At 37.6% G+C, this 27,010-nt stretch overlaps 1 protein-coding gene across 9 annotated transcripts in view; it reads right to left on the bottom strand.

The window, feature by feature from the left end:
- The window catches only part of ALMS1 (ALMS1 centrosome and basal body associated protein), a 196,640-nt gene that overhangs the window by 109,246 nt on the left and 60,384 nt on the right, over window positions 1-27,010 (bottom strand). For all 9 annotated transcript variants that reach the window (XR_014051509.1, XR_014051508.1, XM_081483026.1 and 6 more), the window contains one exon: window positions 25,988-26,121. Coding sequence is in view for 7 of the 9 variants with exons in the window: in XM_081483026.1 (XP_081339152.1) it covers window positions 25,988-26,121 (134 nt within the window). In the remaining 2 variants the exon portion in view is untranslated. The remainder of the gene's footprint in view (window positions 1-25,987; window positions 26,122-27,010) is intronic.

The raw sequence follows: 27,010 nt of genomic DNA, 5'->3' as shown, positions 1-27,010 counted from the left end.
AACAAAGGTCCGTCTAGTCAAAGCTATGATTTTCCTGGTAGTCATGTATGGATGTGTGAATTGGTCTATAAAGAAAGCTGAGCACCAAAGAATTGATGATTTTGAACTGTGGTGTTGGAGAAGACTCTTCAGAGTCCCTTGGACTTCAAGGAAATCCAACCAGTCCATCCTAAAGGAGATTAGTCCTGAGTGTTCATTGGAAGGACTGATGTTGAAGCTGAAACTCCAATACTTTGGCCACCTGATGTGAAGAACTGACTCACTGAAAAAAAAAAAACCCTGATGCTGAGAAAGATTGAAGGTGGGAGGAGAAGGGGATGACAAAGGATGAGATGGTTGGATGGCATCACCAACTCAATCAACATGAGTTTGGGTAAACTCTGGGAGTTCTTCCTATGCAAGAATACTGGAGTGGGTTGCCATTTCCTTCTCCAGAGGATAGTCCCGACCTAGGGATCAAACCTGCATCTCCTGCACTGGCAGGTGGATTCTTTACTACTGAACCACCAGGAAAACCCAGTTAAAGCATATACCTAAAAAAACAAAAATTTGTAAATCGCAAAAGATGACAGATTGCTATCAGAAGGAAATCTGATGCTTTTATCTCACTGCTGCTGCTGCTGCTAAGTCGCTTCAGTCGTGTCCGACTCTGTGCAACCCCATAGATGGCAGCCCACCAGGCTCCCCCGTCCCTGGGATTCTCCAGGCAAGAACACTGGAGTGGGTTGCCATTTCCTTCTCCAATGCATGCAAGTGAAAAGTGAAAGGGAAGTCACTCAGTCGTGTCCAACTCTTAGCAACCCCATGGACTGCAGCCTACCAGGCTCCTCTGTCCATGGGATTTTCCAGGCAACAGGACAATATAAATTACATTTTCCCCAACATTTTTGAGTCCCCTTACAGATTTTAAAATATCAATCATCTTGCCTTTTAACACTCACCTGGGCCCTGATAGGTACTTTAGCTATGAAAGCCCTTGGTCAGAGAGAGTCCTGCCCCATTAGAGGAACAGGACTCACTAGGAGGCTGCTGGACTACACTTAACCAAGTAACTTGATATGCAAATTTCAACTGAGATTCCAATGTACAGTGAGTGCCTTCAGTAGACAGTTCATTTCTCCCAACAATACCTCCTACTAGGAAGTAGAAATAATTAACCCTGGATCCAGTGAAAGGATGGTGTGGGTAGAAATCAAAAAGGGAAGAAGAGGCACTCAGGTTGACACCAGCAATTTCAGAAGATGACATCATGGTGATACAATCACACCTGGCCCTATCTCACTTTGGAGGAAGCCACCAATAAGATACTGACCCACGACAGCCCAATAACCAATTATCACAAGGGGCACTCAGAGGGCAAGCACAAAACTATAAAATGTAGATGCCTGCTATTGTTGTCCCTATTCTGTGACTTTCATGCCATCTGGGTTATGGGGCTTTCTCCACGACCCCAGGAGACAATATCAGAAAGTTACTGGAAGACCACAGTACTCATACACAACTGAACCCCAGGATGGAGGGATGGCATATGTTGGAAGTCAGCCCAAGAAGGGCTGGGCCCAAAATGCCACCACTGAGTGATTCAATCACTGAGTGATTCAAGCACTCTATCTTAAATGGGACCAAAGCAGAAATGCTTCAAGGCCACCAGCCTCACACTGCCCTAATTTCACCCCTAACTGGCTGATAGGATTACATAATTCAAACCCATCTCTGGTAATACGAGACTAAAGATTAAATTGTCAGAAGCAGATAACTAAATTTTATTTAAACCAAGGGTACACATGTACCTCTAACCTTTACTATTTACAATGGTGACTTCCTATGCCTTGAAGAAGGGCACCACTTAATCATTTGCGAGATTCACCCCGAGACCCCCAAAATTTACCAAGAACTTGAGCTAGCAACAGACACCCCCAAAAGTGCAAGCAAACCTTAATCAGAACATCCCAGCTATATGCAAACCTGTTAGACCCTATGGGCCTTCAGTTCCCTTCCTCACTGACTGGAGAGCAACCTGCTCTAGAATGGCTCCCTTCACCTGCAATAACACTTGATAATGCCAAACATGATGATCTGAGATAACAATGTCTCAGTAGATGACAGCATGGGACCCAACTTCATTGTGAACACTGCCGCCACAATTTTCCACCATGGAAGAGGTGACACCCAGGAAAGCATGGCGGCTGATGATGGCAAGCACTTCCCAGATCTTGGCTGCCAAACTGAATGCCTAGTTATCTAAATTCCCAGCTGATGACCCATTTTTGTGGCATTTTGTACGGTTACCCCAAGGTCTCCTTGCTTACTACACTTGCTACAATGTGCGGTGGCACTTTGACTGCAGGCTGCTCTACACTACACCTTTAAATTTTGATAGGTTAAGGTATGTGCCAAGTCTCAAAACCCTTTAAGAGTCTGATTAAATGCTTCATATAATTGCTTACCCTCACCACACATCATTAGATTAATCCACATTATGTGACCTAATTGAGGGCTAGTAAATTTAATTCTTTTGAGAGGACTCCTCCCTGGGTATAGATGCTACAATCACCATAGGACTCCCACATCACTCCCCTACATACACACTCTCCAGAACTGCAGCCACAGGGTCATCTCCTTACACAACATCAAGGGAATCTTTTCCCACTGTCACCACAATCTTCTCATTCAAGTCCTCCCACTGTCTTAATATTTTTATACAATGGGCAGAAACCAGTGCTTTTTTTCCCCCCTGAGCTGCTGTAATTGCTGACATATTATCAAACTCAACAAAGGCTTCTTTCCTGAGTCAGTGGCCTACTTAGCTAATTTCTTGACCCTACCCCCATTTTCCCAATGGAAGCCATCTCCTGCATCTCCACGGCTTACCCAGCTCCTCTCAATAGATCAACTGTTCCCATGCAACACTTTGCAATACAGTATGTGGCACTTGATAATGCACCATGTCTGTCCATGCACTAACACACTCCACCTGTGACACCACATGGTTGAATACGACCTATACCTCTCATCCCAAAGAGCACAATTCCCATGGTCTTGAGTCTCATGGTTCAGCCTCCCCAGGAGAATCCCAACTTATTTGGATATACCCAGTTTAACAGTCGGTGTCCACTGTGGGTTTAGTACCCAGGAGCAAACACATATACATGGTTCCTCATATATGCGCTTCTCCCTTCCTCAGCCACCAATGCATCTGCCTCCTTGCCAGCTCCCTGGGAAGTCCTGTCTGTTCACACGAAGATAGTTAAGTCTCCCTGGGACTATCCTTACAAATCAATGAATAGGATCCCCAAAATGTCTCTTTTTAAACCACCTCATGTCAAAAACGTTCAGTACTCACGCCCATTATGTTGGGAATACGTCTGCTACTATCCTTCATGGGAACTGAGTTAGGCACCATAACAGCAGGCAAGCAACAACAAATTATTAAATTAGATTATTACAGCAAACACCAAACTTTCAGCTACCCTGGCTAAAAGCATTGGGCTGTTACACCAAAGCCCAGCCTTAATGCAGTAACAGTACAATTCTTCAGTGTAGATGGTTTTGGACAACCATTTAGCTTTAGGTTACTATTGGCCAAGGAAGGGGAAACTGCAAAGGGTACCTCTTGTTGCATGTATATTAATAATTCTGGACAAGCTTAGACATTTACAAATGATATCCCAACAGGTACAAGTATTTCATAATCTCACCCAAGTTTTAAATCAAATACCTACCTTAATCTTATCCATGAGCTTTATTTTCTGGGCTGAACCCCCCAAAATGGGAGGAAATGGTTATAGGCAGGATTCCAAACCACCATTTGTCTATTTATATTGCTGAGTGGCATTTTGCTTTGCTTAGATGTTTCATGTGCTGGGTGACCAAAATCCTGCCAGCAGCTTTTAGTATCTCCACCATCTAGACAGTGCTCATGATTTTCCCCAAAGACTAATGCCTAGGCATCACAGGGTCAATTGTGATGAGAAAACAGCTATTCTGAGTTGCTACATAAGCATTTTACAGTATGACAACCCTGCTCACATCCACAGACTGGACAGATAAGGACCTGAGCTTAGGACTCCTGTGACAAGTTCCTGCTTCCTTTTTCTCAGAGCACCTTTTAAAATAACCACGTAGAGTTGAATTCACAAAAAGGTAGCAAAATCTTCCCCCAAACTCTTTTCAACTAATAGGTACTTGCTACCCTGATCTCTATCTTCTGCTCACTTGTGACCTGGGACAGAGGACTGCCTTTCCTAGGCATCCCATCCCCCTTTCTGGGATCTGTAAGAATAAACTTGTGACTTTACTCCCTTGTAGCGTGTAGTGCCATTGTGTCTTCAATCAAAATGACCAAGTGTTTACACTTCCTCAAAGTGAAAGCTCAGGTGCTAACAGAGCTGTATGTCGACCCCATGTGAATGGCTTGTGCCCACTAATTCATCCAGTTATAATGTGAGTATTCTTAATTTAATACAGAAGTCATAGGCCCCACAAAAGAACATATTTACAAAGCAAAAGAAAATTACACGAAGAGACAGAGCGAGTATCAAACCCAGATATGGAAAAGATGCTGAGATTATGAGACCAGAAATTTAAAACAACTATGATTAATATGTTAAAGGCTCTAATGAATAAAGTGGGAAGCATTCAAGAATAAAGGGACACTATAAGCAGAAAGATGAAAATCCGAAGAAAGAATAAAAAACAGATGCTAGAGATCAAAAACACTGTAGCAGAAATGAAGAATACCTTTGATGGAATTATTAGACTGCACAGGATTCAAGACAAGAAACCTGAGACTAAGCACTGAAACATATATCTTACCATATGTAAAACAGATGACAAGTGCAAGTTTGATACATGAAGCAGGGCACTCAAAGCAAGTGCTCTGGGATAACCCAGAAGGATGGAGTGGGGAGGGAGGTGGGAAGGGGTTTCAGGATGCAGGCACACATGTGCATCTGTGGCTGATTCATGTTGATGTATGGCAAAAACCATCACAATATTGGAAAGCAATTATTCTCTAATTAAAATAAATAATTTTTTAAAAAAAGAAAAAAAAAGAGTATCTCAACAAAACCTCTGAAAATATAAAACAAAGAGAACAAAGACTGAGCATAAAAAGCTGGAGAGAATATCAAAGAACTCTAGGAAAACTACAAAAGGTTTAACATATTAGAATGAAAATACTGGACAAAGAAAAGGACAGAAAAAATCATTGATGCAACAATGACTAAGAATTTCCCCTAAATTAATGTCAGACACCAAACTGCAGATTCATGAAGTTCAAAGAACATCAGGCAGAGTAAATGTGAAGAAAAAATCACTATGCATAAGTATAATGTAACATTTTCAAAGTACAGAAAATCAAATATAAAGAAAAAATCCTGAAAGAAGCCAGAGAGAGAAAAATCTAAAGAGAAGCAGAGAATTACTTCCAACTTTTCCACAAAACCATGTAAACAAGAAAATAGACTGAAATGTTAAAAATGTTAAGAGAAAAACTGCACCAACTTAGAATTCTAAACTCTCCCTATGAAATTATCCTTCAAATCGATAAAGAAATACATTCTCAGAAAAACTAAAATTGAGGGAATTTGTTACCTGTAGGACTGCCATATAATAACTGTTAACAGAAGTACTCAAGAAGAGAAAATATAGTTCAGAAACTCAGATCTACATAAAGATAGGAAGATTGTCAAAGAGGAAACAAGGATTAAAAACAACAACAACACAACTTCTTTTCATTATCCTTAATTGGTCTCAATAGTTTACTCAACAAGTTTCTTGTACATCTTTTTTAACCACAATGGCATGAAACTAGAAATCAACCACAGAAAGAAAAACAGAGGATAAAAACTACTACATGGAGCCTAAACAATATGCTACAAAAAAATCTTCTTTTGAGTCAACAATGAAATCAAAAAGGAAATAAAAAATACCTCGAAGCAAATGACAAAAAAAATATAACTACACAAAATCTATGGGATGCAGCAAAAGCAGTCTGAAGAGGGATGTTTATAGCAATATAGGCCTCATTCAAAAAACAAGAAAAATCTCAAATAAACAATATAAAAACCAGAAAAAGAAGAACACTCAAAACCTAAAGTCATCAAAGGAAGGAAATGATAAAGATCAGAGAGGAAAAAAAGAGATTAAAAAAAAAAATCAATAAAAGCAACAGCTGGGTTTTTCAAATGATAAAATCAAAAAACTTCTAGAAAAGCTCACCAAGAACAAAAGAGGACAAAATAAACAAAATGAAAAATAAAAGAGAGGGAAAAAAATGACCAACATCATAGAAATACAAAAATTCATAACAATATACTATGAACAACTATAATACTTTAAGACAACAAGATAGACAACCTAGAAGAAATGGACAAGTTACTAGATATAGAGCCTGCCAAAACTGAATTAAGAAAAAACAGATAATCTGAACAGAGCAGTCACTAGAAGTGAAGTAGAATCTGTAACTGAAAAACAAAAAACAAAAAAAATCCCTACAAACAAAAGTAAGGACCGAATGACTTCACTGGGGAATTCTACCAAACAACAAAGAAGAAAACAACTTAAACCTTCTGAAACTCTTCCAAAAGATTAAGGGGGAAGGAATACTCCCAAAGTCATTCTATGAAACCACCATCATCATACTAATATCAAAACCCAACACACTACCAAAAAAGAAAAATATAGGCCAATATCTTTTATAAATATAGATGTAAAAATCCTCAACAAAATATCAGCAAACCAAATTCAACAACACATAAAAAGGATCATACATCATGACCTAGCTGGATTAATACCAGGGTCACAAGGATAGTTCAACATATGCAAATCAATCAATGTGATATACCATATCAACAAAAGAAAAGACAAAAACCTCATGCTAAACAGATGCAAAAAATTCAACATCCATTTACGATAAAAACTTTCACCAAAGTGAGTTTAAAGGGAACATACATCAACATAATAAAAGCCATTTATGACGAGCCCACAGCCAACAATGCTCAACAGTGAAAACCTGAAAGTCTTCTTGCTAAATTCTGGAACAAAACAAGGATGCCTACTCTCACCATTTCTATTCAACACAGTATTAGAAGTCCTAGATACAGCAATCAGACAAGAAAAAGAAATAAAAGGTTTCCAAATTGAAAAATAAGAGGTAAAATTGTCATTAGATGCAGATGACATGATAGTTTATACGGAATACCCTAAAGATTCCACAAAAAAACTATTAGAACTAATAAATGAACTCAGCAAGTCAGCAGGATAAAAGATTTATATATATACATATATATACATACACACACACACACATAAATCTGTTGCATTCATTGTTTTACACTGTGAAATGCTAGAGAGAGAAAGTAAAAAAGGAAACTTATTTAAAACTGCATCAAAGAAAATAAGCTTCAGAAATCAAACAAGTGTGGTACTGGGACAAAACCAGACATATAGATCAACAGAACAGAATAGAGTGCCCAGAAATAAACCCAGAAACCTACACTCAATTAGCTTTCAAAAGAGGAGGTTAAAAGCTACAATGGAGAAAAGACAGTCTTTTCAGCAAGTAGTGTTGGGAAAGCTGGACAGCCTCATGTTAACCAATAAAGTTAGAACAGTCCACCACACCACACACAAAAATAAACCCAAAATGACATAGAGGCTTAACTTCTAGAAGAGAACATTTCCTGGGGGGAAAGAAAATCATAGCAATATTTTCTTAGATCAGGCTTGCAAGGCAAAAGAAATAAGAGCAAATTTAAACAAATAGGCCCTAATCAAATTTATAAGCTTTTCCACAGCAAAGAAACCATAACCAAAATGAAAACAACCTACGGACTGGGAGAAAATATCTGCAAATGATGCATCAAAAAAGAGATTAATTTCTAAAACATACAGGTAATAAAAATCAGTATCAAACGAACAAACCAATCAAAAAAACTGGCAGAAGACCTAAATAGACATTTCTACAAAGACATATACATGGCCATAGGCATACGAAAATATACTCAACATCCTAATTAGAGAAATACAAATCAAAACTACAATGACCTCACAACAGTCAGAATGGCCATCACCAAAAATTGTACAAACAATAAATACCACAGAAGGTGCAGAGAAAAGGGAACCCTCCTACACTGATGGTGAGAATTTAAATTGGTGCAGCCACTATGAAAAACGGCAAGGACTTTCCTTTAAAAACAGAGTTACCATATGATCCAACAACCCCTTGCTTGGGTATATAGCCAGAAAGATGAAAACTCTAATTCAAAAAGACACATGAATCTCAATTTTCATAGAAGCACTACTTACAATACATGGGAGCAACCTAAGTGTCCACAGACAGACGAATGGATAAAGATGTGGTGCGCACACACACAGAGACACACACAAGGAAATATTACTTGACCACCAAAAAGAATGAAATATTGTCCTTTACAGCAACATGAATAAATCTAAAGACTACCATACTAAGTGAAGTAAGTCAGACGAGAAAGACAAATATCATATGGTATAACTTACATGTTAAATCTAAGAAATAATAGAAATGAACATACAAAACAGAAACAGACTCAAAGACATAGAAAACAAACTTACAGTTACCAAAGGGTAAAGGAGGAGAGGAGGGATAAAATAAGAGTATGGGATTAACACATCACAATATATAAAGTATACAAAAAACAAGGGTTTACTGCATAGTACAGGGAATTATATTCAGTATCTTATAATAACGTACAATAGGAAAGAGTCTGAAAAAGATTCCATAATAGGAAAGTATAATGAAGGTATATGAATTATTTTGCAGTATACCTGAAACTAACACAATATTCTAAGTTAACTAGAATTCCTGAAAATTTTTCTAATAAATTAAAAAATAAATGCCCAGAAATAAGAAAATAAGTAAATGAAGGTGTATTTATGAGATACTATACTCTACTACACTGTAGCTCAAACTATGTATGGTCTGTGGGTTGAATCCAGTCAACTGCCTATTTATTTTTTCCTGCTTTTGTCAATAAAGTTTCATAAGAACACAGCCACACACAAAAAATAAAATTATGTCTTCATTATATCTGAGTCAGACACGACTGAGCAACTGAACTGAACTTCATTATATACTACTTTAAATAATTAAGTAAACTTAAAAATTCTTTTGGAGATGGGAGGAAAAATGGTAGCAATGATAAAAGAAATAAAACAAAAGAATTGGGGTTGTTCTGTTATTAGAAGGTACTCATACTACCTGTGAAATGCTGTAATGTTATTTTAAAGTATACCTGAACTGGGTACAAAGATATTTTATAAATTCTAGGACAACTACAAAAAAAATTTTTTTTAAAGAAAACCCTATAACATATACACTAAGAAAAGAGAGAAACTGTAATCACATAGATGCTCAACTAAAATGAAAGGCATCCACCAGAGGGCAGATAGCACAAGTAAGAACTACAATCCTGCAGCCTATGGAACACAAACTGCAACAACAGAAAGTTAGTAAAAATGAGATGGCAGAGGAATTTGTCCCTGATGAAGGAACAGGATGATACCTCAGAAAAACAACTAAGTGGAAACGGCCAGCCTACCAGAAAAAGAATTCAGAATAATGATAGTGAAGATCATCCAAGATTTCAGGAAAACAATGGAGGCAAAGACTAAGAAGATGCAAGAAATGTTTAACAAAGACCTAAAAAACTTTAGAACAAACAAACAGAGATGAACAATACAATAACTGAAATGAAAAATACATTACAAGGAATCAATAGCAGAGAAAGTGAGGCAGAAAAACGAATATGTGACCTGGAAGACAGAACAGCGGAAATCACTCCTCAGAAAAGAATAAAGAAAAAAATGAAAAATGAAAAATGAAAAGAAATGAAGACAGTCAAAGGGACCTCTGGGATAACATTAAATGCACCAATGTTCACATTATAGGAGTCCCAGAAGGAGAAGAGAAAGCCCCTGAGAAGATATTTGAAGAGATAATAGCTGAAAAGACAAAGAAAAAATACTTAAAGCAACAAGGGAATAACAACAAATAATATAAAAGGGAATTACCATTATCAGCTGAAACTCTGCAGGCCAGATTTTAATATATATTAAACTTAATATATATATTTAAGTGATGAAAGTGGCACAATATATTTAAAGTGATGAAAGGGAAGAATTTACAACCAAGAATGCTCTACCCAGTGAGGCTCTCACACAGACTTGATGGAGAAATCAAAAGCTTTACAGAAAAGCAAAAGCTAAGAGAATTCAACACCACCAGACCAGCTAGGCAACAAACGCTAAAGGAACTTCTCCAAGGGGGAAAAGACCAGAAACTTAAAACAACCTTGTACATTATAAAGGCTGCTACACCAAAACTTTATGGTGAACAGCAAAGCCAAAAACTACAACAGATACACACACAAAAAAGAAAGAGCAACCCAAGAATAACACTAAAGATGGTGCTCAAACAAGAGACAGGAACAGAAGAGGAAGGGAAGAAAAGCGACCTCCAAAAACAAACCCAAAACACTTAACAAAATGGCAATGGGAATATATACACCAATAACTACATCAAATGTAAATGGACTAAATGCTCCAACCAAAAGACACAGACTGCCTGAACAGATACAAAAATAAGACCCCTATAAAAGTTGTCTATAAGAAACCCACTTCAGGGACTTCCTTGCTGGCACATTAGATAAGAATTCGCCTGCCAAGGCAGGGGACACAGGTTCAATCCCTCACCCAGGAATATCCCACATGCCAAGGAGCAACTAAGCCCATGTGCCACAGCTCCTGAGCCCATGCTCTGCAATGAGAGGAGCCCCCACTCTCCACAACTAGAGAGAGTCTGTGTGCAGCAACAAAGACCCAGCACAGCCAAAATTAAGTAATTTTTTTTTTTTAAAAAGAGATCCCATTTCAGACGTAGGGATATGTACATACTGAAAGTAAGGGGAAGGAAAAAACGTATTCTGGGCCAATGGAAATCGAAAGGGTGGAGATGAAAGGCTCTTATCAGACAAAACAGACTTTAAAACAAGGACTACTAAAACAAAGCAATGGACAAACAATTAATCTCAAATATATACAAGAAACTCCTGCAGCTCAATTACAGAAAAATAAACGACCCAATCAAAAAGTGGGCCAAAGAATTACACAGACACTTCTCCAAAGAAGACCTACAGATGGATAACAAACACATGAAAAGATGCTCAACATCACTCATTATCAGTTCAGTTCAGTCACTCAGTCGTGTCCGACTCTCTGCGACCCCATGAATTGCAGCACGCCAGGCCTCTCTGTCCATCACAAACTCCCAGAGTCTACCCAAACCCATGTCCATCGAGTCAGTGATGCCATCCAACCATCTCATCCTCTGTCGTCCCCTTCTCCTCCCGACCCCAATCCTACCCAGCATTAGGCTCTTTTCCAATGAGTCAACCCTTCGCATGAGGTGGCCAAAGTATTGGAGTTTCAACTTCAACATCAGTCCTTCAAGTGAACACCCAGGATTGATCTCCTTTAGGATGGATTGATTGGATCTCCTTGCAGTCCAAGAGACTCTCAAGAGTCTTCTCCAACACCACAGTTCAAAAGCATCAATTCTTCGGCGCTCAGCTTTCTTCACTGTTCAACTCTCACACCCATACATGACCACTGGAAAAACAATAGCCTTGACTAGACAGACCTTTGTTGGCAAAGTGATGTCTCTGCTTTTAAATATGCTATCTAAGTTGGCCATAACATTTCTTCCAAGGAGTAAGCGTCTTTTAATTTCATGGCTGCAATCACCATCAGCAGTGATTTTAGAGCCCAAAAAAATAAAGTCTGACACTGTTTCCACTGTTTCCCCATCTATTTCCCATGAAGTGATGGGAACAGATGCCATGATCTTAGTTTGCTGAACGTTGAGCTTTAAGCCAACTTTTTCACTCTCCTCCTTCACCTTCATCAAGAGGCTCTTTAGTTCTTCTTCACTCTCTGCCATAAGGGTGGTGTCATCCGCATATCTGAGGTTATTGATATTGTTCCCGGCAATCCTGATTCCAGCTTGTGTTTCTTCCAGCCCAGCGTTTCTCATGATGTACTCTGCATATAAGTTAAACAAGCAGGGTGACAATATACAGCCTTGACGTACTCCCTTTCCTATTTGGAACCAGTCTGTTGTTCCATGTCCAGTTCTAACTGTTGCTTCCTGACCTGCATACAGGTTTCTCAAGAGACAGGTCAGATGGTCTGGTATTCCCAGCTCTTTCAGAATTTTCCACAGTTTATTGTGATCCACACACTCAAAGGCTTTGGCATAGTCAATAAAGCAGAAATAGATGTTTTTCTGGAACTCTCTTGCTTTTTCGATGATCCAGCAGATGTTGGCAATTTGATCTCTGGTTCCTCTGCCTTTTCGAAAACCAGCTTGAACATCTGGAAGTTCACGGTTCATGTATTGCTGAAGCCTGGCTTGGAGAATTTTGAGCATTACTTTACTAGCATGTGAGATGAGTGCAACTGTGCGGTAGTTTGAGCATTCTTTGGCATTGCCTTTCTTTGGGATTGGAAGGAAAACTGACCTTTTCCAGTCCTGTGGCCACTGCTGAGTTTTCCAAATTTGCTGGCATATCAAGTGTAGCACTTTCACAGCATCACCTTTGAGGATTTGAAATAGCTCAACTGGAATTCCATCACCTCCACTAGCTTTGTTCGTAGTAATGCTTTCTAAGGCCCACTTGACGTCACATTCCAGGATGTCTGGCTCTAGGTGAGTGATCACCCCATCGTGATTATCTGGGTCGTGAAGATCTTTTTTGTACAGTTCTTCTGTGTATTCTTGCCACCTCTTCTTAATATCTTCTGCTTCTGTTAGGTCCATACCATTTCTGTCCTTTATCGAGCCTATCTTTGCATGAAATTTTCCTTTGGTATCTCTAATTTTCTTGAAGAGATCTCTAGTCTTTCCCAATCTGTTGTTTTCCTCTATTTCTTTGCACTGATCGCTGAGGAAGGCTTTCTTATCTCTCCTTGCTATTCTTTGGAACTCTCATTCAGATGGGAATATCTTTCCTTTTCTCCTTTGCTTTTCGCTTCTCTTCTCTTCCCAGCTATCTGTAAGGCCTCCTCAGACAGCCTTTTTGCTTTTTTGCATTTCTTTTCCATGGGGATGGTCTTGATCCCTGTCTCCTGTACAATGTCACGAACCTCTGTCCATAGTTCGTCAGGCACTCTGTCCATCAGGTCTAGTCCCTTAAATCTATTTGTCACTTCCACTGTATACTCATAAGGGATTTGATCTAGGTCATACCTGAATAGTCTAGTAGTTTTCCCTACTTTCTTCAATTTAAGTCTGAATTTGGCAATAAGCAGTTCATGATCTGAGCCACAGTCTGCTCCCGGTCTTGTTTTTGCTGACTGTATAGAGCTTCTCCATCTTTGGCTGCAAAGAATATAATCAATCTGATTTCGGTGTTGACCATCTGGTGATGTCCACGTGTAGAGTCTTCTCTTGTGTTGCTGGAATAGGGTGTTTGCTATTACCAGTGTGTTCTCGTGGCAAAACTCTATTAGCCTTTGCCCTGCTTCATTCTGTACTCCAAGGCCAAACTTGCCTGTTACACCAGGTGTTTCTTGACTTCCTACTTTTGCATTCCAGTCCCCTATAATCAAAAGGACATCTTTTTTGGGTGTTAGTTCTAGAAGGTCTTGTAGGTCTTCATAGAACCATTCAACTTCAGCTTCTTCAGCGTTACTGGTCAGGGCATAGACTTGGATTACCGTGTTATTGAATGGTTTGCCTTGGAAACGAACAGAGATCATTCTATAGTTTTTGAGATTGCATCCAAGTACTGCATTTTGGACTCTTTTGTTGACCATGATGGCTACTCCATTTCTTCTAAGGGATTCTTGCCCACAGTAGTAGATATAATGGTCATCTGAGTTAAATTCACCCATTCCAGTCCATCTTAGTTCGCTGATTCCTAGAATGTTGACGTTCACTCTTGCCATCTCCTGTTTGACCACTTACAATTTGCCTTGATTCATGGACCTAACATTCCAGGTTCCTATGCAATATTGCTCTTTACAGCATCAGACTTTGCATCTATCACCAGTCACCTCCACAGTTGGGTATCGTTTTTGCTTTGGCTCCATCCCATCATTCTTTTCTGGAGTTATTTCTCCACTGATCTCCATGAGCATATTCGGCACTCATTATCAGAGAAATGTAAATCAAAACCACAATGAGGTACCATTTCACGCCAGTCAGAATGGCTGCTATCCAAAAGACTACGAGCAATAAATGCTGGAGAGGGTGTGGAGAAAAGGGAACCCTCTTACACTGTTGGTGGGAATGCAAACTAGTACAGCCACTATGGAGAACAGTGTGGAGATTCCTCAAAAAACTGGAAATAGAACTGCCATATGACCCAGCAATCCCACTGCTGGGCATACACACTTAGGAAACCAGACTTGAAAGAGACACGTGTACCCCAATGTTCATCGCAACACTGTTTATAACAGCCAGGACATGGAAGCAGCCTAGATGCCCAACAGCAGATGAATGGATAAGGAAGCTGTGGTACATATACACAATGGAATATTACTCAGCCATTAAAAAGAATATTTTCGAATCAGTTCTAATGAGGTGGATGAAACTGGAGCCTATTATACAGAATGAAGTAAGCCAGAAAGAAAAACACCAATACAGTATACTAACACATATATATGGTATTTAGTCAATCTGTAAAGATAACCCTGTATGTGAGACATCAAAAGAGACACAGATAAATAGAACAGGCTTATGGATTCTACAAGAGAGGGCGAGGGTGGGATGATATGGGAGAATGGCATTGAAGCATGTAAATTATCATATGTGAAACGAACCTCCAGTTCAGGTTCAACGCATGATACAGGGTGCTTGGGGCTGGAGCTCCGGGATGACCCGGAGGGATGGGATGGGAAGGGAGGTGGAAGGGGGGTTCTGGAAGGGGAAAACATGTACACCCATGGCGGATTCATGTCAATGTATGTCAAAACAAATCCAATATTGTGAAGTTAAAAAATAGAAAATAAACTAATTTAAAAAAATTTTTTTAAATAAAAAATAAAACAAAGGTCACTACATAATCATCAAGGGACCAATGCAAGAATTAAGATATAACAATTATAAATATATATGCATCCAACACAGGAGCACCTCAATATATATGGCAAATACTAAAAGCCACAAAGGGAGAAATCAATGGTAACACAACAATAGCGGGAGACTTTGTATCACCCCACTTTCATCAATGCACAGACTATCCAGAGAGAAATCAATAAGGAAACACAAGCCTTAAATGACACATGAAATCAGATGGATTTAATTGATAATTATAGAGCATTCCATCCAAAAGAAGCAGAATAAACATTCCTCTCATGTCCACATAGAATATCTTCAGTAATGATCACATGCTGCGCCACAAAGGGAGTCGTGGGTAAATTTAAAAGGACTGAAGTTATATCAAGCATCTTTTCCAACCACAACTGAGATTAAAAACAAACTACAAGAAAAAAAACTATAATACAACACAAACAGGTGGAGGCTAAACAATATGCTAATAAACAGCCAATGGATCACTGAAGAAATCAAAGAGGAACTCAGTGGCTTCCCTAGTGGTCCAGTTGTTAAGAATCCGTCTGACAATGCAGGGGACATGGGTTTGATCCCTGGTCCAGGAAGATACCACATGCTGCAGAGCAACTAAGCACATGAGCCACAATTAGTGAGTCTGCACTCTAGAGCCCGCAAGGAGAAACCACTGAGCCCACCTGCTGCAACTATTGCTCTGCAACGAGAAGCCACCACACTGCAATGAAGAGTGGCCCTTGCTCGCTGCAACTAATGAAAGCCTGTGCTCAGCAACAAAGACCCAGTCCATCAAAATAAATAACTTTTTTTAAAAGAGGAACTCAAAAAATACCTAGAGACAAGTGAAAATGAAAGCCCTGCAACCCAAAATCTGTGCAATGCAGCAAAAGGAGTTTTAAGAGGGAACTTTATAACAATACAATTTTATCTTAAAAAAACAAACAAAACAATCTGAAATAACCTAACTTCACATTTGAAACAACCAGAGAAAGAAGAGACTAAACATAAAATTAATAGAAGGAAAGAAATCAGAGATCAGAGCAGAAATAAATGAAATGGAGCCAAAGGAAACAACAGCAAAGACACATGAAGCTAAAAGCTAGTTCTTTGAAAAGATAAACAAAATTGATTAACCTTTACTAGACTCATCAATTAAAAAACAGAGAGCACTCAAATCAATAAAATTAGAGATGAAAAAGGATAAGTTACAAATGACACCACAGATATACAAAGGATCATAAGAGACTTTTACCAGCAACTGTATACAAATAAAATGGACGACCTAGAAGAAATGGACAAATTCTTAGAAAGGTACAATCTCCCAAGAGCAAACCAGGAAGAAATAGAAAATATAAACAAATCACAAATATTGAAATTGAAACTGTGGTTTTAAAAACTCCCAATAAACAAAAGTCCAGGATGAAAAGTCTTCACAGGCAAATTCTACCAAACATTTAGAGAAGAGTTAACATCTATCCTTCTGAAAGTGTTCAAAAAAATTGCAGAGGAAGGAAAATTGCCAAACTCATTCTATGAGGTCACCATCACTCTGATACCAAAACCAGACAAAGACACCAAAAAAAAAAGAGAGAAAATTATAGGCCAATACAACTATTGAACACAGATGCTAAAATCCTCACCAGAATACTAGAAATTCGAATCTAGTAACAGATTAAAAGGATCATACATCATGATCAAGTGGGATTCACCCCAGAGATTTTTTTCAATATCACAACACAACTTAATCAGTATGATACACCACAACAATAAATTGAAGAATAAAAGCTGTATGATCATCTCAATAGATGCAGAAAAAGCTTTTGACAAAATTCAATACCCATTTATGAAAAATACTCTCCAGATTAGAAAGTAGGCATTGAGGAAATCTATCTCAACATAACAAAGGCCATACACAACAAACCTACAGCTAATATCATACTCAATGGTGTAAATATGACAGCATCTCCTCTAAGACAAAAAGGTCCACTCTCACTGCTTTTTGATCAACATAGGTTTGGAAATCCTAGCTACAGTAAACAGAGAATAAAGAAAAATAAAAGGAATCAAAACTGGAAAGGAAGAAGTTAAAATGTCATTTCTTGCAGATGACATGATAAATAGAAAATCCCAAAGACATTACCAGAAAACTACTAGAGCTCATCAGTGAATTTGGTATAGTTATAGGTTACAAACTTAATACACAGAAATCTGTTGCATTTCTATATACTAATAATGGAAGATCAGAAAGAGCAATTAATGAAACATTCCCAATTACCATCATATCACAAAGAACTAAATACCTAGGAATAAACCAACATAAGGAGACAAAAGACATGTACTCTGAAAATAACACACTGATCAAAGAAACTGAAGATGACACAAACAGATGGAAAGATATATCATGTTTTTGGAGTGGAAGAATCAGCTTCCACTGAGTCAGCTCTTTGCATCATATGGCCAAAGTATTGGAGTTTCAGCTTCAGCATCAGTCCTTCCAATGAATATTCAGGACTCATTTCCTTTAGGATTGACTGGTTTGATCTCCTTGCATGCCAAGGGACTTTCAAGAGTCGACTCCAATACCACAGCTCAAAAGCATAAATTCTTCAGTGCTCAGCTTTATGGTCCAACTCTCACATCCATACATGACTACTGGAAAAACCACAGCTTTGACTAGGTGGACCTTTGTCAGCAAAATTATGTCTCGGCTTTTTAATACGCTGTCTAGGTTTGTCACAGCTTTTCTTCCAAGGAGCAAGTGTCTTTTAATTTCATAACAGACTTCAAAACAAGGAAAGTTACAATGGACAACAAAGGGCATAACATAATGATAAAAGGGTAGTAGTTTCTTCAAAAAGACAAAACAATGTATATGCAACTAACAAGATTATCAAACTACATGAGACAAAAAATACAAAAGAGAATTGCAAAAAGAAACACATGACTCCACTATTATAGTTGGAGACTTCAATACCTTTCCATCAGAAGGGAGTGGATATATGTATACCTATGGCTGATTCATGTTGAGTTCTGACAGAAAACAACAAAATTCTGCAAAGCAATTATCCTTTAATAAAAAAAAGAAAAGAAATGAACAAATTCATTAGGCAGCAAATTTATAAATCAAGTATAAATCAGTCAAGATTTATACTTGACTTCAACGAATTCATCAATAAACTGGGATATACTGGACATCTATAAACTACTTCAGCCAATAACAGCAGACTACATATCCTTCTCAAGCTCACATGAAACATTAACCATGAAAGGCCATGTACTGGGCCATAAAACACACCTTAACAAAATTTTTAGAAAGTAATACAATGGCTGCTCTTAGATCAGAATGGAATTAAACTAGAAATGACACTAAGACAGCTGGAAAACTCCCAAATATGTGGAGTTTAAACAACATGCTTCTAAATAAAATATAAATCAAAGAAAAAATATAATAACAAAGGAAAATAAAAATACAACTTGTGAAAATTTGTGAAATGCAGTGAAAGCAGTACATGGAAGGAAATTTATGCACTGAATATATGCACTGAATGCATATATTGGAAAATAAGAAAGACCTAAAATACATAATCCAAATTTCTTCCTCAGGAAATTACAAAAAGAGCAAATTAACTCTAAAGTAAGATAAATAAATAAACCAATAAGCCTCTAGCCAGGCAAACTAATAGAGAATGAGCACAAAGTACTACTACAAATAATGTAAGGGTGGATATCACTACAGATCCCATGGACATTAAAAGGAAAATAAAGGAATACTATGAACAACTCAAACGCCTACAAATTTGACAACCTAGATGAAATGGACCAATTTCTTGAAAGATTCAACGTGCCAAAACTCAAATGAGAAAAAAAAGACATTCTGCTGCTGCTGTTGCTAAGTCGCTTCAGTCGTGTCTGACTCTGTGCAACCCCATAGATGGCAGCCCACCAGGCTCCCCCGTCCCTGGGATTCTCCAGGCAAGAACACTGGAGTGGGTTGCCATTTCCTTCTCCAATGCATGAAAGTGAAAAGGGAAAGGGAAGTCGCTCAGTTGTGTCCGACTCCTAGCGACCCCATGGACTGCAGCCTGCCAGGCTCCATCATCCATGGGATTTTCCAGGCAAGAGTACTGGAGTGGGGTGCCATTGCCTTCTCCAAAAGACATTCTGAATAGGCACTAATTTAAGAAACCGAATCAGTAATTTAACAACCTTTTAAAAAAGAAAGCACTAGGCCCAGGTGGGTTCACTGGTAAATGCTACCAAACATTTGAGGAAGAAATTATACCAATTCCCTATTCATCTATTTCAGAGAATAAAAGGAGAAGGAATATTTCTTCCTAATTGATTTTATGAAGACAGTGCTACCCTAATAAAACAACCAAAGACATTTCAATAGAAAAAGGGAAGAACTACACACCAATATATTTTCTCATGAATATAGTTGCAAAAATCCTCAATAAAACCATCAGAATATTATAAAGCAACTATCCTCCAATTAAAATAATTAATTTTTTAAAAGGATTAACAAATAGAATCCAACAAAGTATAATTATAAGCAGTGACCGAGTGGGATTTATCTCAGGTATCCCAATTAATGCAATCCGTCACACTGAAAACCTAAAAAAGAAAAATCACATGAGTATATCAATAGAGGCAAAAAGTGTATTTGAAAAAATTCAACACCCATTCATGATAAAACGATCAGTAGGGCCTTCTCTGGTGCTCTAGTGGCTAAGACTCTGAGTTTCCAATGCAAAGGCTGCAGGTTCAATCTCTGGTCAGGAAACTAGATAACATTGCAAAAAAGAGTTTGCATGCCACAAAGAACTGATGATCCCTCGTGCTGCAACTAAGACCCAGCACAGTCAAATGAATATTTAAAAAAAAAGCTATCAGTAAACTAAAAATAGAGGCAAACTTCATCATATTTAATGGTGAGAAACTATCCTTTTATTAGAAACTAATTAAGGATGCCCAATTTCTGCTGTTGTTCAGTGGCTAAGTCATGTCCGACTCTGCAACTCCATGGACTATAGCCCATTAGGCTCTTCTGTCTTCCACTATCACCCAGCATGCATGTGCTCAGTCTCCTAGAGTTTGCTCAAATTCATGTCCACTGAGTCAGTGATGCCATCCAACCATCTCATCCTCTGTCTCCCCCTTCTGCTCTTGCCTCAATCTTTTCTAGCACCAGTGAGTCAGTTCTTTGCATCAGGTGGCCAAAGTATTGGAGTCTCAGCTTTAGCATCAGTTCTTCCAATGAATATTCAGGGTTGATTTCCTTTAGGATTGACTGGTTGGATTTCCTTGAAGTCCAAGGGACTCTCAAGAGTCTTCTTCTGTACCACAATTCAAAAGCATCAATTCCTCAGTGCTCAGCCATCTTTAGGGTTCAACTCTCACATCTGTACATGACTACTGGAAAAACCATAGCTTTGACCATCTTTGTTGGCAACAAAGGTATCAACAAAGGTATCAACACGTACCTCACCAAAAAAGATATACAGATGGCAAATAAGTATATGAAAAGATGCCCCACATTACATCATGAAGAAAGCGCAAACTAAAATAACAGTAAGACACCACCATACATCTATTAGAATAGCCACAATTGAGAAAACCTTCAAAACAAATGCTGGTGAGGATGTGGAGCTACAGAAGCTCAAATTTACTGTTGGCAAGAATGGGAGATGATACAATCACTTAATAAGATGGTTTAGCAGTTTCTTACAAAACTGAGCATACTCTTACTATACTATCTAGCATCTGTATTTTTCCTTGATATTTATCCAACAGAGCTAAAAACCTATGACGACATATAAACCTGCATCTGGACACTACAGCAGACTTATCAATAACTGTGAAAACGTAGAAGGAACCAAGATATCTGTCAGTAGGTGTAGAGATAAATTCTATTAAGTAGACAAATGGATAAACTGTGGTACACAGTAGAGAGTGGAATATTATTCACTGCTAAAAGAAATGAGCTGTCGAGCCATGACAAAATGGAAGAATCTTAAATGTATATTACTAATCAAGAGAGCCAATTTGAAAAGGCTACAAAATATATGATTCCAACCATAAGACAATGTGGAAAACAGTAAAGTATGGAGACAATAAAAAGATCAGTGGTTGCAGTCAGGGTGGTAGGCTTGCACAGATGGAGTACAGAGTAACTTTAGGGTGGTGAAAATAGTCTCTATGTTATAATGATGGGTGGACATGTCATTATACACATCCATACATACAGAATATAAAACACTAGTTATGAACCCTAATGTAAACTTTGGACTGAGGACGCTTAAGACACGCCAAAGAAATATACCACTCTGTTGGAAATATACCACTCTGTTGGAGGATGTTGATAGTGGTGGAAGAAATGCATGTAATGGGGTAGGAGACATCTGGGAAATCTCTGTACCTTCCTTGTAGTTTTCTTGTGAACTTACAGCTTTAAAAAATAAGTCTTTAAAACAAAAGTTGTAGAATGTTAAACACTTGAATTTGAACAAAGAATTTAAACACTTAAATTTGAACAAAAATAATCAAAGATATACCCTGCTCACGGATTGGAAGATTAATATTGTTAAACTGACCATATTCCCCAAGGCAATCTACAGATTCAAAGCAATCTCTGCCAAAATATCAGTGGCATTTTTCACTAAACTAGAAAAAAATAAATCTAAAATCTATATGGAAACACAATTTCAAATAGTCTAAACAGTCTTGAGAAAGAAGAACAAAGCTGGAGGTACTGGTAGTCTTGATTTTAAACTATACCATAAAGCTACAGATACCAAAACAGTATGGCACTGACACAAAAATAGATCTATAGAACAATGGAACAGAAAAAGAGACCCAGAAATAAACCCACACTTATATGTTCAATTAATATATGACCAATGAGGCAAAAATAAACAATAGGAAAAAGATATTTTTTTCACTAAATGGTGTTGGGGAAACTGAACAGCTAAAGGCAAAAGAATCAAACTGGAGCACCTTCTTACACCAAATATGAAAATAAACTCAAAATGATTTAAAGACTTAAATGGAAGACCTGAAACCATAAAACTTTTAAAAGAAAACATTGGCAGTACACTGGGATCAGTCTTAGCAATATATATTTTTTTATCTCCTTAGGCAAGGGAAACAAAAGCAAAGATAAACAAATGGACTACATCAAACTAAAAAGCTACCAAACAGCAAAGGGAACTACCAACAAAACAAAACAGGCAGCCTACTGAATAGAAGATATCTGCAACAATGAATGTATCTAACAAGGGATTAATATCCAACATATACAAAGAATTCATACAACTCAAATCAAAAATTCAGACAACCTAGTGAAAAAATGGGCAAAGGATATGAATGACATTTTCATAAGAAAAAAGACACATAGATGCCTAACAGACACATAAAAAAATGCTCAACATCACTAATCATCAGGGAAATGCAAATTTTAAAAAGTCACTAAAATATCACCTTATACTTGTTAGAATGGTTATGAAAAAGAAAACATATAAGACGTGTTAGTGAGGATATGAAGAAAAAGGAACACTCGTGCACTGTTGTTGAGAATGTAAATTGGTGTAGCCACTATGGAAAACAATATGGAGATTCCTCACAAAATTAAAAAAATAACTATCACATGATCCATCAATTAACTTATGTGTATTTTTCCAAAGAAAATGAAACACTAATTCAAAAAGATATATGCACCCCTATATCCATTCCATCAGTATTTCTAATAGTCAAGATAATCTAAGTATGTATATACATATACACCACATGGTTAATAGACCATAAAAAAGAATGAAGTCTTGCCATTTGTAACAACATGGATGGACCTAGAGGATACTACAGTAAGTAAAATAAGTCAAAGACAGACAAATACTGTATGATTTCACTTACAGAATCTAAAAAACAAATGGATAGACATTAAAAAACAAATGGATAGACATAAAAAAACAGAAATAGTCTCATGGACAGAACAAACACATGGTTGCCAGAGGGGAGGAAGACAGGAGGGAAGAGCAAAAATAGGTGAGGGAGGCTAAGATGTACAAAATAAATGAGTCATGGGGATGAAACATACAACAATAAATAAATGAGTCATGGGGATGAAATAATATATCAACATGTAAAATTAAAATCCAATCTAATTTATACTTTAAAAAACTGATAACCTTTTCAAAACTAATGAGCTATGTACAACTAAAATTCAATCTAATTCATAGTTTCAAAAACTGATAACCTTTCCAAAACCGATGAGCTATGTAAAACTAAAATCCAATATAATTTATAGTTTCAAAACTGATAACCTTTCCAAAACTGATGAGCCAAATAATTATGCTATATCACTGACAATTTTCTAAGACACTGTATGAATTAAGCCATTAAGTGTACATATCTGATAGCTATATCAATTTTATAGAATTAATAGCAGTTATCAATTTAAAATAGATAACCAACACGTCCTACTGTATAGCACAGGGAACACTGCTCAATGTTATGTGGCAGCCTGGATGGGAGGGGAGTTTGGGGGAGAATGGATACATGTACTCTCTGGAACTCTCTGGCAAGAGAGTTCCACAAAAACATCTACTTCTGCTTTATTGACTATGCCAAAGCCTTTGAGTGTGTGGATCACAATAAACTGTGGAAAATTCTGAAAGAGATGGGAATACCAGACCATATGACCTGTCTCTTGAGAAACCTGTATGGAGGTCAGGAAGCAACAGTTAGAACTGGACATGGAACAAAAGACTAATTCCAAATAGAAAAAGGAGTACGTCAAGGCTATATATTGTCACCCTGCTTATTTAACTTATATGCAGAGCACATCATGAGAAACGCTGGGCTGGAAGAAGCACAAGGTGGAATCAAGATCGTCAGGAGAAATATCGATAACCTCAGATATGCAGATGACACCACCCTTATGGGAGAAAGTGAAGAGGAACTAAAAAGCCTCTTGACGAAAGTGAAAGAGGAGAGTGAAAAGGTTGGCTTAAAGCCCAACATTCAGAAAATTAAGATCATGGCATCCGGTCCCACCACTTCATAGCAAATAGATGGGGAAACAGTAGAAACAGTGTCAGACTTTATTTTTGGGGGCTCCAAAATCACTGCAGATGGTGACTGCAGCCATGAAATTAAAAGACACTTACTCCTTGGAAGGAAAGTTATGACCAACATAGATAGCATGTTTAAAAGCAGAGACATTACTTTGCCAACAAAGGTCCGTCTAGTCAAGGCTATGGTTTTTCCAGTGGTCATGTATGGATGTGAGAGTTGGACGGTGAAGAAAGCTGAGCACCAAAGAATTGATGCTTTTGAACTGTGGTGTTTGAGAAGACTCTTGAGAGTCCCTTGGACTGTAAGGAGATCCAACCAGTCCATCCTAAAGGACATCAGTCCTGGGTGTTCATTGGAAGGACTGATGCTGAAGCTGCAACTCCAATACTTTGGCCACCTCATGTGAAGAGTTTACTCATTGGAAAAGACCCTGATGCTGGGAAGGATTGGGGGCAAGAGGAGAAGGGGATGGCAGAGGATGAGATGGCTGGATGGCATCACCAACTCGATGGACATGGATTTGGGTAGACTCCGGGAGTTGGTGATAGACAGGGAGGCCTGGTGTGCTGCAATTCATGGGGTCGCAAAGAGTCAGACACGACTGAGCGACTGAACTGAACTGGATACATGTACACAACATTGTTAACTGGCTACACTTCAATATAAAATTAGAATTTAAAATAGTAACAGTTGTCAATTATTGAGCACTACCTAGATATCACACATCCCAGCATTTTATAGGCATTATCTCATGTAAGCCATAGCAAAACCCTGTAAGAGAGATATATCTCATTACTATTCATAATAGCAGACAAATGCCCCATGCACAACAGAAATGGATAAACTATGATGTATTCATACATTGCAATACTTACAGCAATAAAAAGGAATGCATTAAGACAACTACCTAGAAGAACCTCAAAAGCCAAAGACTGTGTGAAAACTGCAATTCTCAGAAGAATATATAACATCTTTAATCCATCTACTATACAGTTCAAAACCATACTGAGCATCAGGAAAACCAATACATGTCAGGATAAGAAGTAAAATTGACATCAATGGGAAAGAGGACAGACAAGTGATATTTGGTAATATTCTACTTCTCAAGCTGGATGGCCAATAAAGATGAATTATTTCTATTTTTCTCTTTTTTAATTCATATGTTTCATATATACTCATTGCCATGCATGAAACAGTTCACTATAGATGGAAAATTAGTACTATTAAAAAGAAAGTCATTGAGGGACTTCTCTGGTGGTCCACTGGTTAAGACCCCACCTTCCAATGCAGGGATTCAGGTTCAATCCCTGGTCAGAGAACTAAAATCCGACATGCCAGGGCAACTAAGCCCGCGCAAATAGAAACTATAGAAGCTCACACCACTATAAACAGCCCACACCCCACAACTAGTGGGGTGCAGCCAAAAAAAAAAAAGTCGCTTGTACATAAGCTGATAGCTGGGTGCTCTTAAGCAGAGAATATATATCTGAAAATAGGTGAACTGAATCTGTATCTCAAGATACCACCCTCAAGAAAAAATAAAAGTGATAAAAATAACTGATAAAACAAGCAAATCCATTCCTATTTTTCTAAGACAAAAACTTTTAATTGATTAATTTGGAATTAATCAAAACCTATAGAATCAAATTCTTAAATCTTAACTTTTGAAGACTTAAGACTCCCAACACTTTAGCCAAAGACTATCAGTGACTCAGCAGGAGTCATCAATGCCCAGGTAAGAGATTCAAATTACACACCCTTTCTGTCACATTTTGTCTTCTAACTTTTAGATTTCTTTTATACCTTGGACAAGTCAGTTGTTCTCCCATGACCAAACAGCTTTGCTTTGATCTCTTCTACTTTTCTCCTGTCATCTTCATTTAATTCTGAAATGGAGTAGCCATATTCACGAGCCATATTAAACTTCAGATTCCAGGCTGGAGAGAAAAGATAAAAGCATTCGAGATAATACAGTGCAAAAGTATCAGTGATTACAAGAGCAGAGAAGATCATCAATATAGCCAATTTAATGCCTACCACAGTGCTTAGTAAACAGTGTGTGCTCTCAATTTTATAACAAACTATTAGAAGTTCTTAAGAGAGATAATTTCACTGAAAAGTCAGATTTAAAAACAAATAAAAACATATTCTACAGACATTTCTCCAATGAGGCCACTTGAAATATAGTATTTAGCCAATTTCATCTTAATCTTCCTTCCAATCAAAAGAGTCCCTTTGTCTCCCCTATTAGCTCCTGCTACAGTCTTTGCCACTTCCACAATTGTTAATATTTTAAAATAATAAATAAAACCTGGGAGTTTCTGGAGACTCAAAATAAGCACAAGTGATCAAAGGAATGGTATAGGAAGCTAACCTCAAGAGATTTCAAGGTAGGCCTGAATTACTTAAAAGTTGCCTTCTAAAATATATTTATTTGCCATGTTATCATAAAGATTTTTTTTCTTTTTTAATGGAATTCTACAATTTAGAGATTAATAGAATTTAACTCTAACCCAAGTTTTAGTGTTAAATACTTAGACTCAGTTTTTTCTAATGTCTATTTAAGATCTGCTTTAAGAATATTATTAGAGAAGGGGATAAAAGTATACATAAGTTTTATGAAACACAATGACTTAGAGAATTTTATTTATTCTCTAAGTCAAATACTCTAATGAGTATTTTATTGCCTCCACAATGAGGACAGTACAATGAAAAGATTAGGAAAACATTCAAGCTTTAGGAGTTTGGAAACTCAAATTATATCCCCTTACTTTTCTTCAGACACCAGAACTTAAATCTCCTTAAGACCTCAAACTAGCACTATTA

This window comes from Giraffa tippelskirchi, chromosome 4 (genome assembly GCF_054371585.1).
Source record: "Giraffa tippelskirchi isolate mGirTip1 chromosome 4, T2T-mGirTip1v1.2.pri, whole genome shotgun sequence".
NCBI classification, from domain to species: Eukaryota; Metazoa; Chordata; class Mammalia; order Artiodactyla; family Giraffidae; genus Giraffa; species Giraffa tippelskirchi.
Note: the sequence above shows the minus strand (reverse complement) of the source record. Positions and strands in the feature narration are given on the sequence as shown.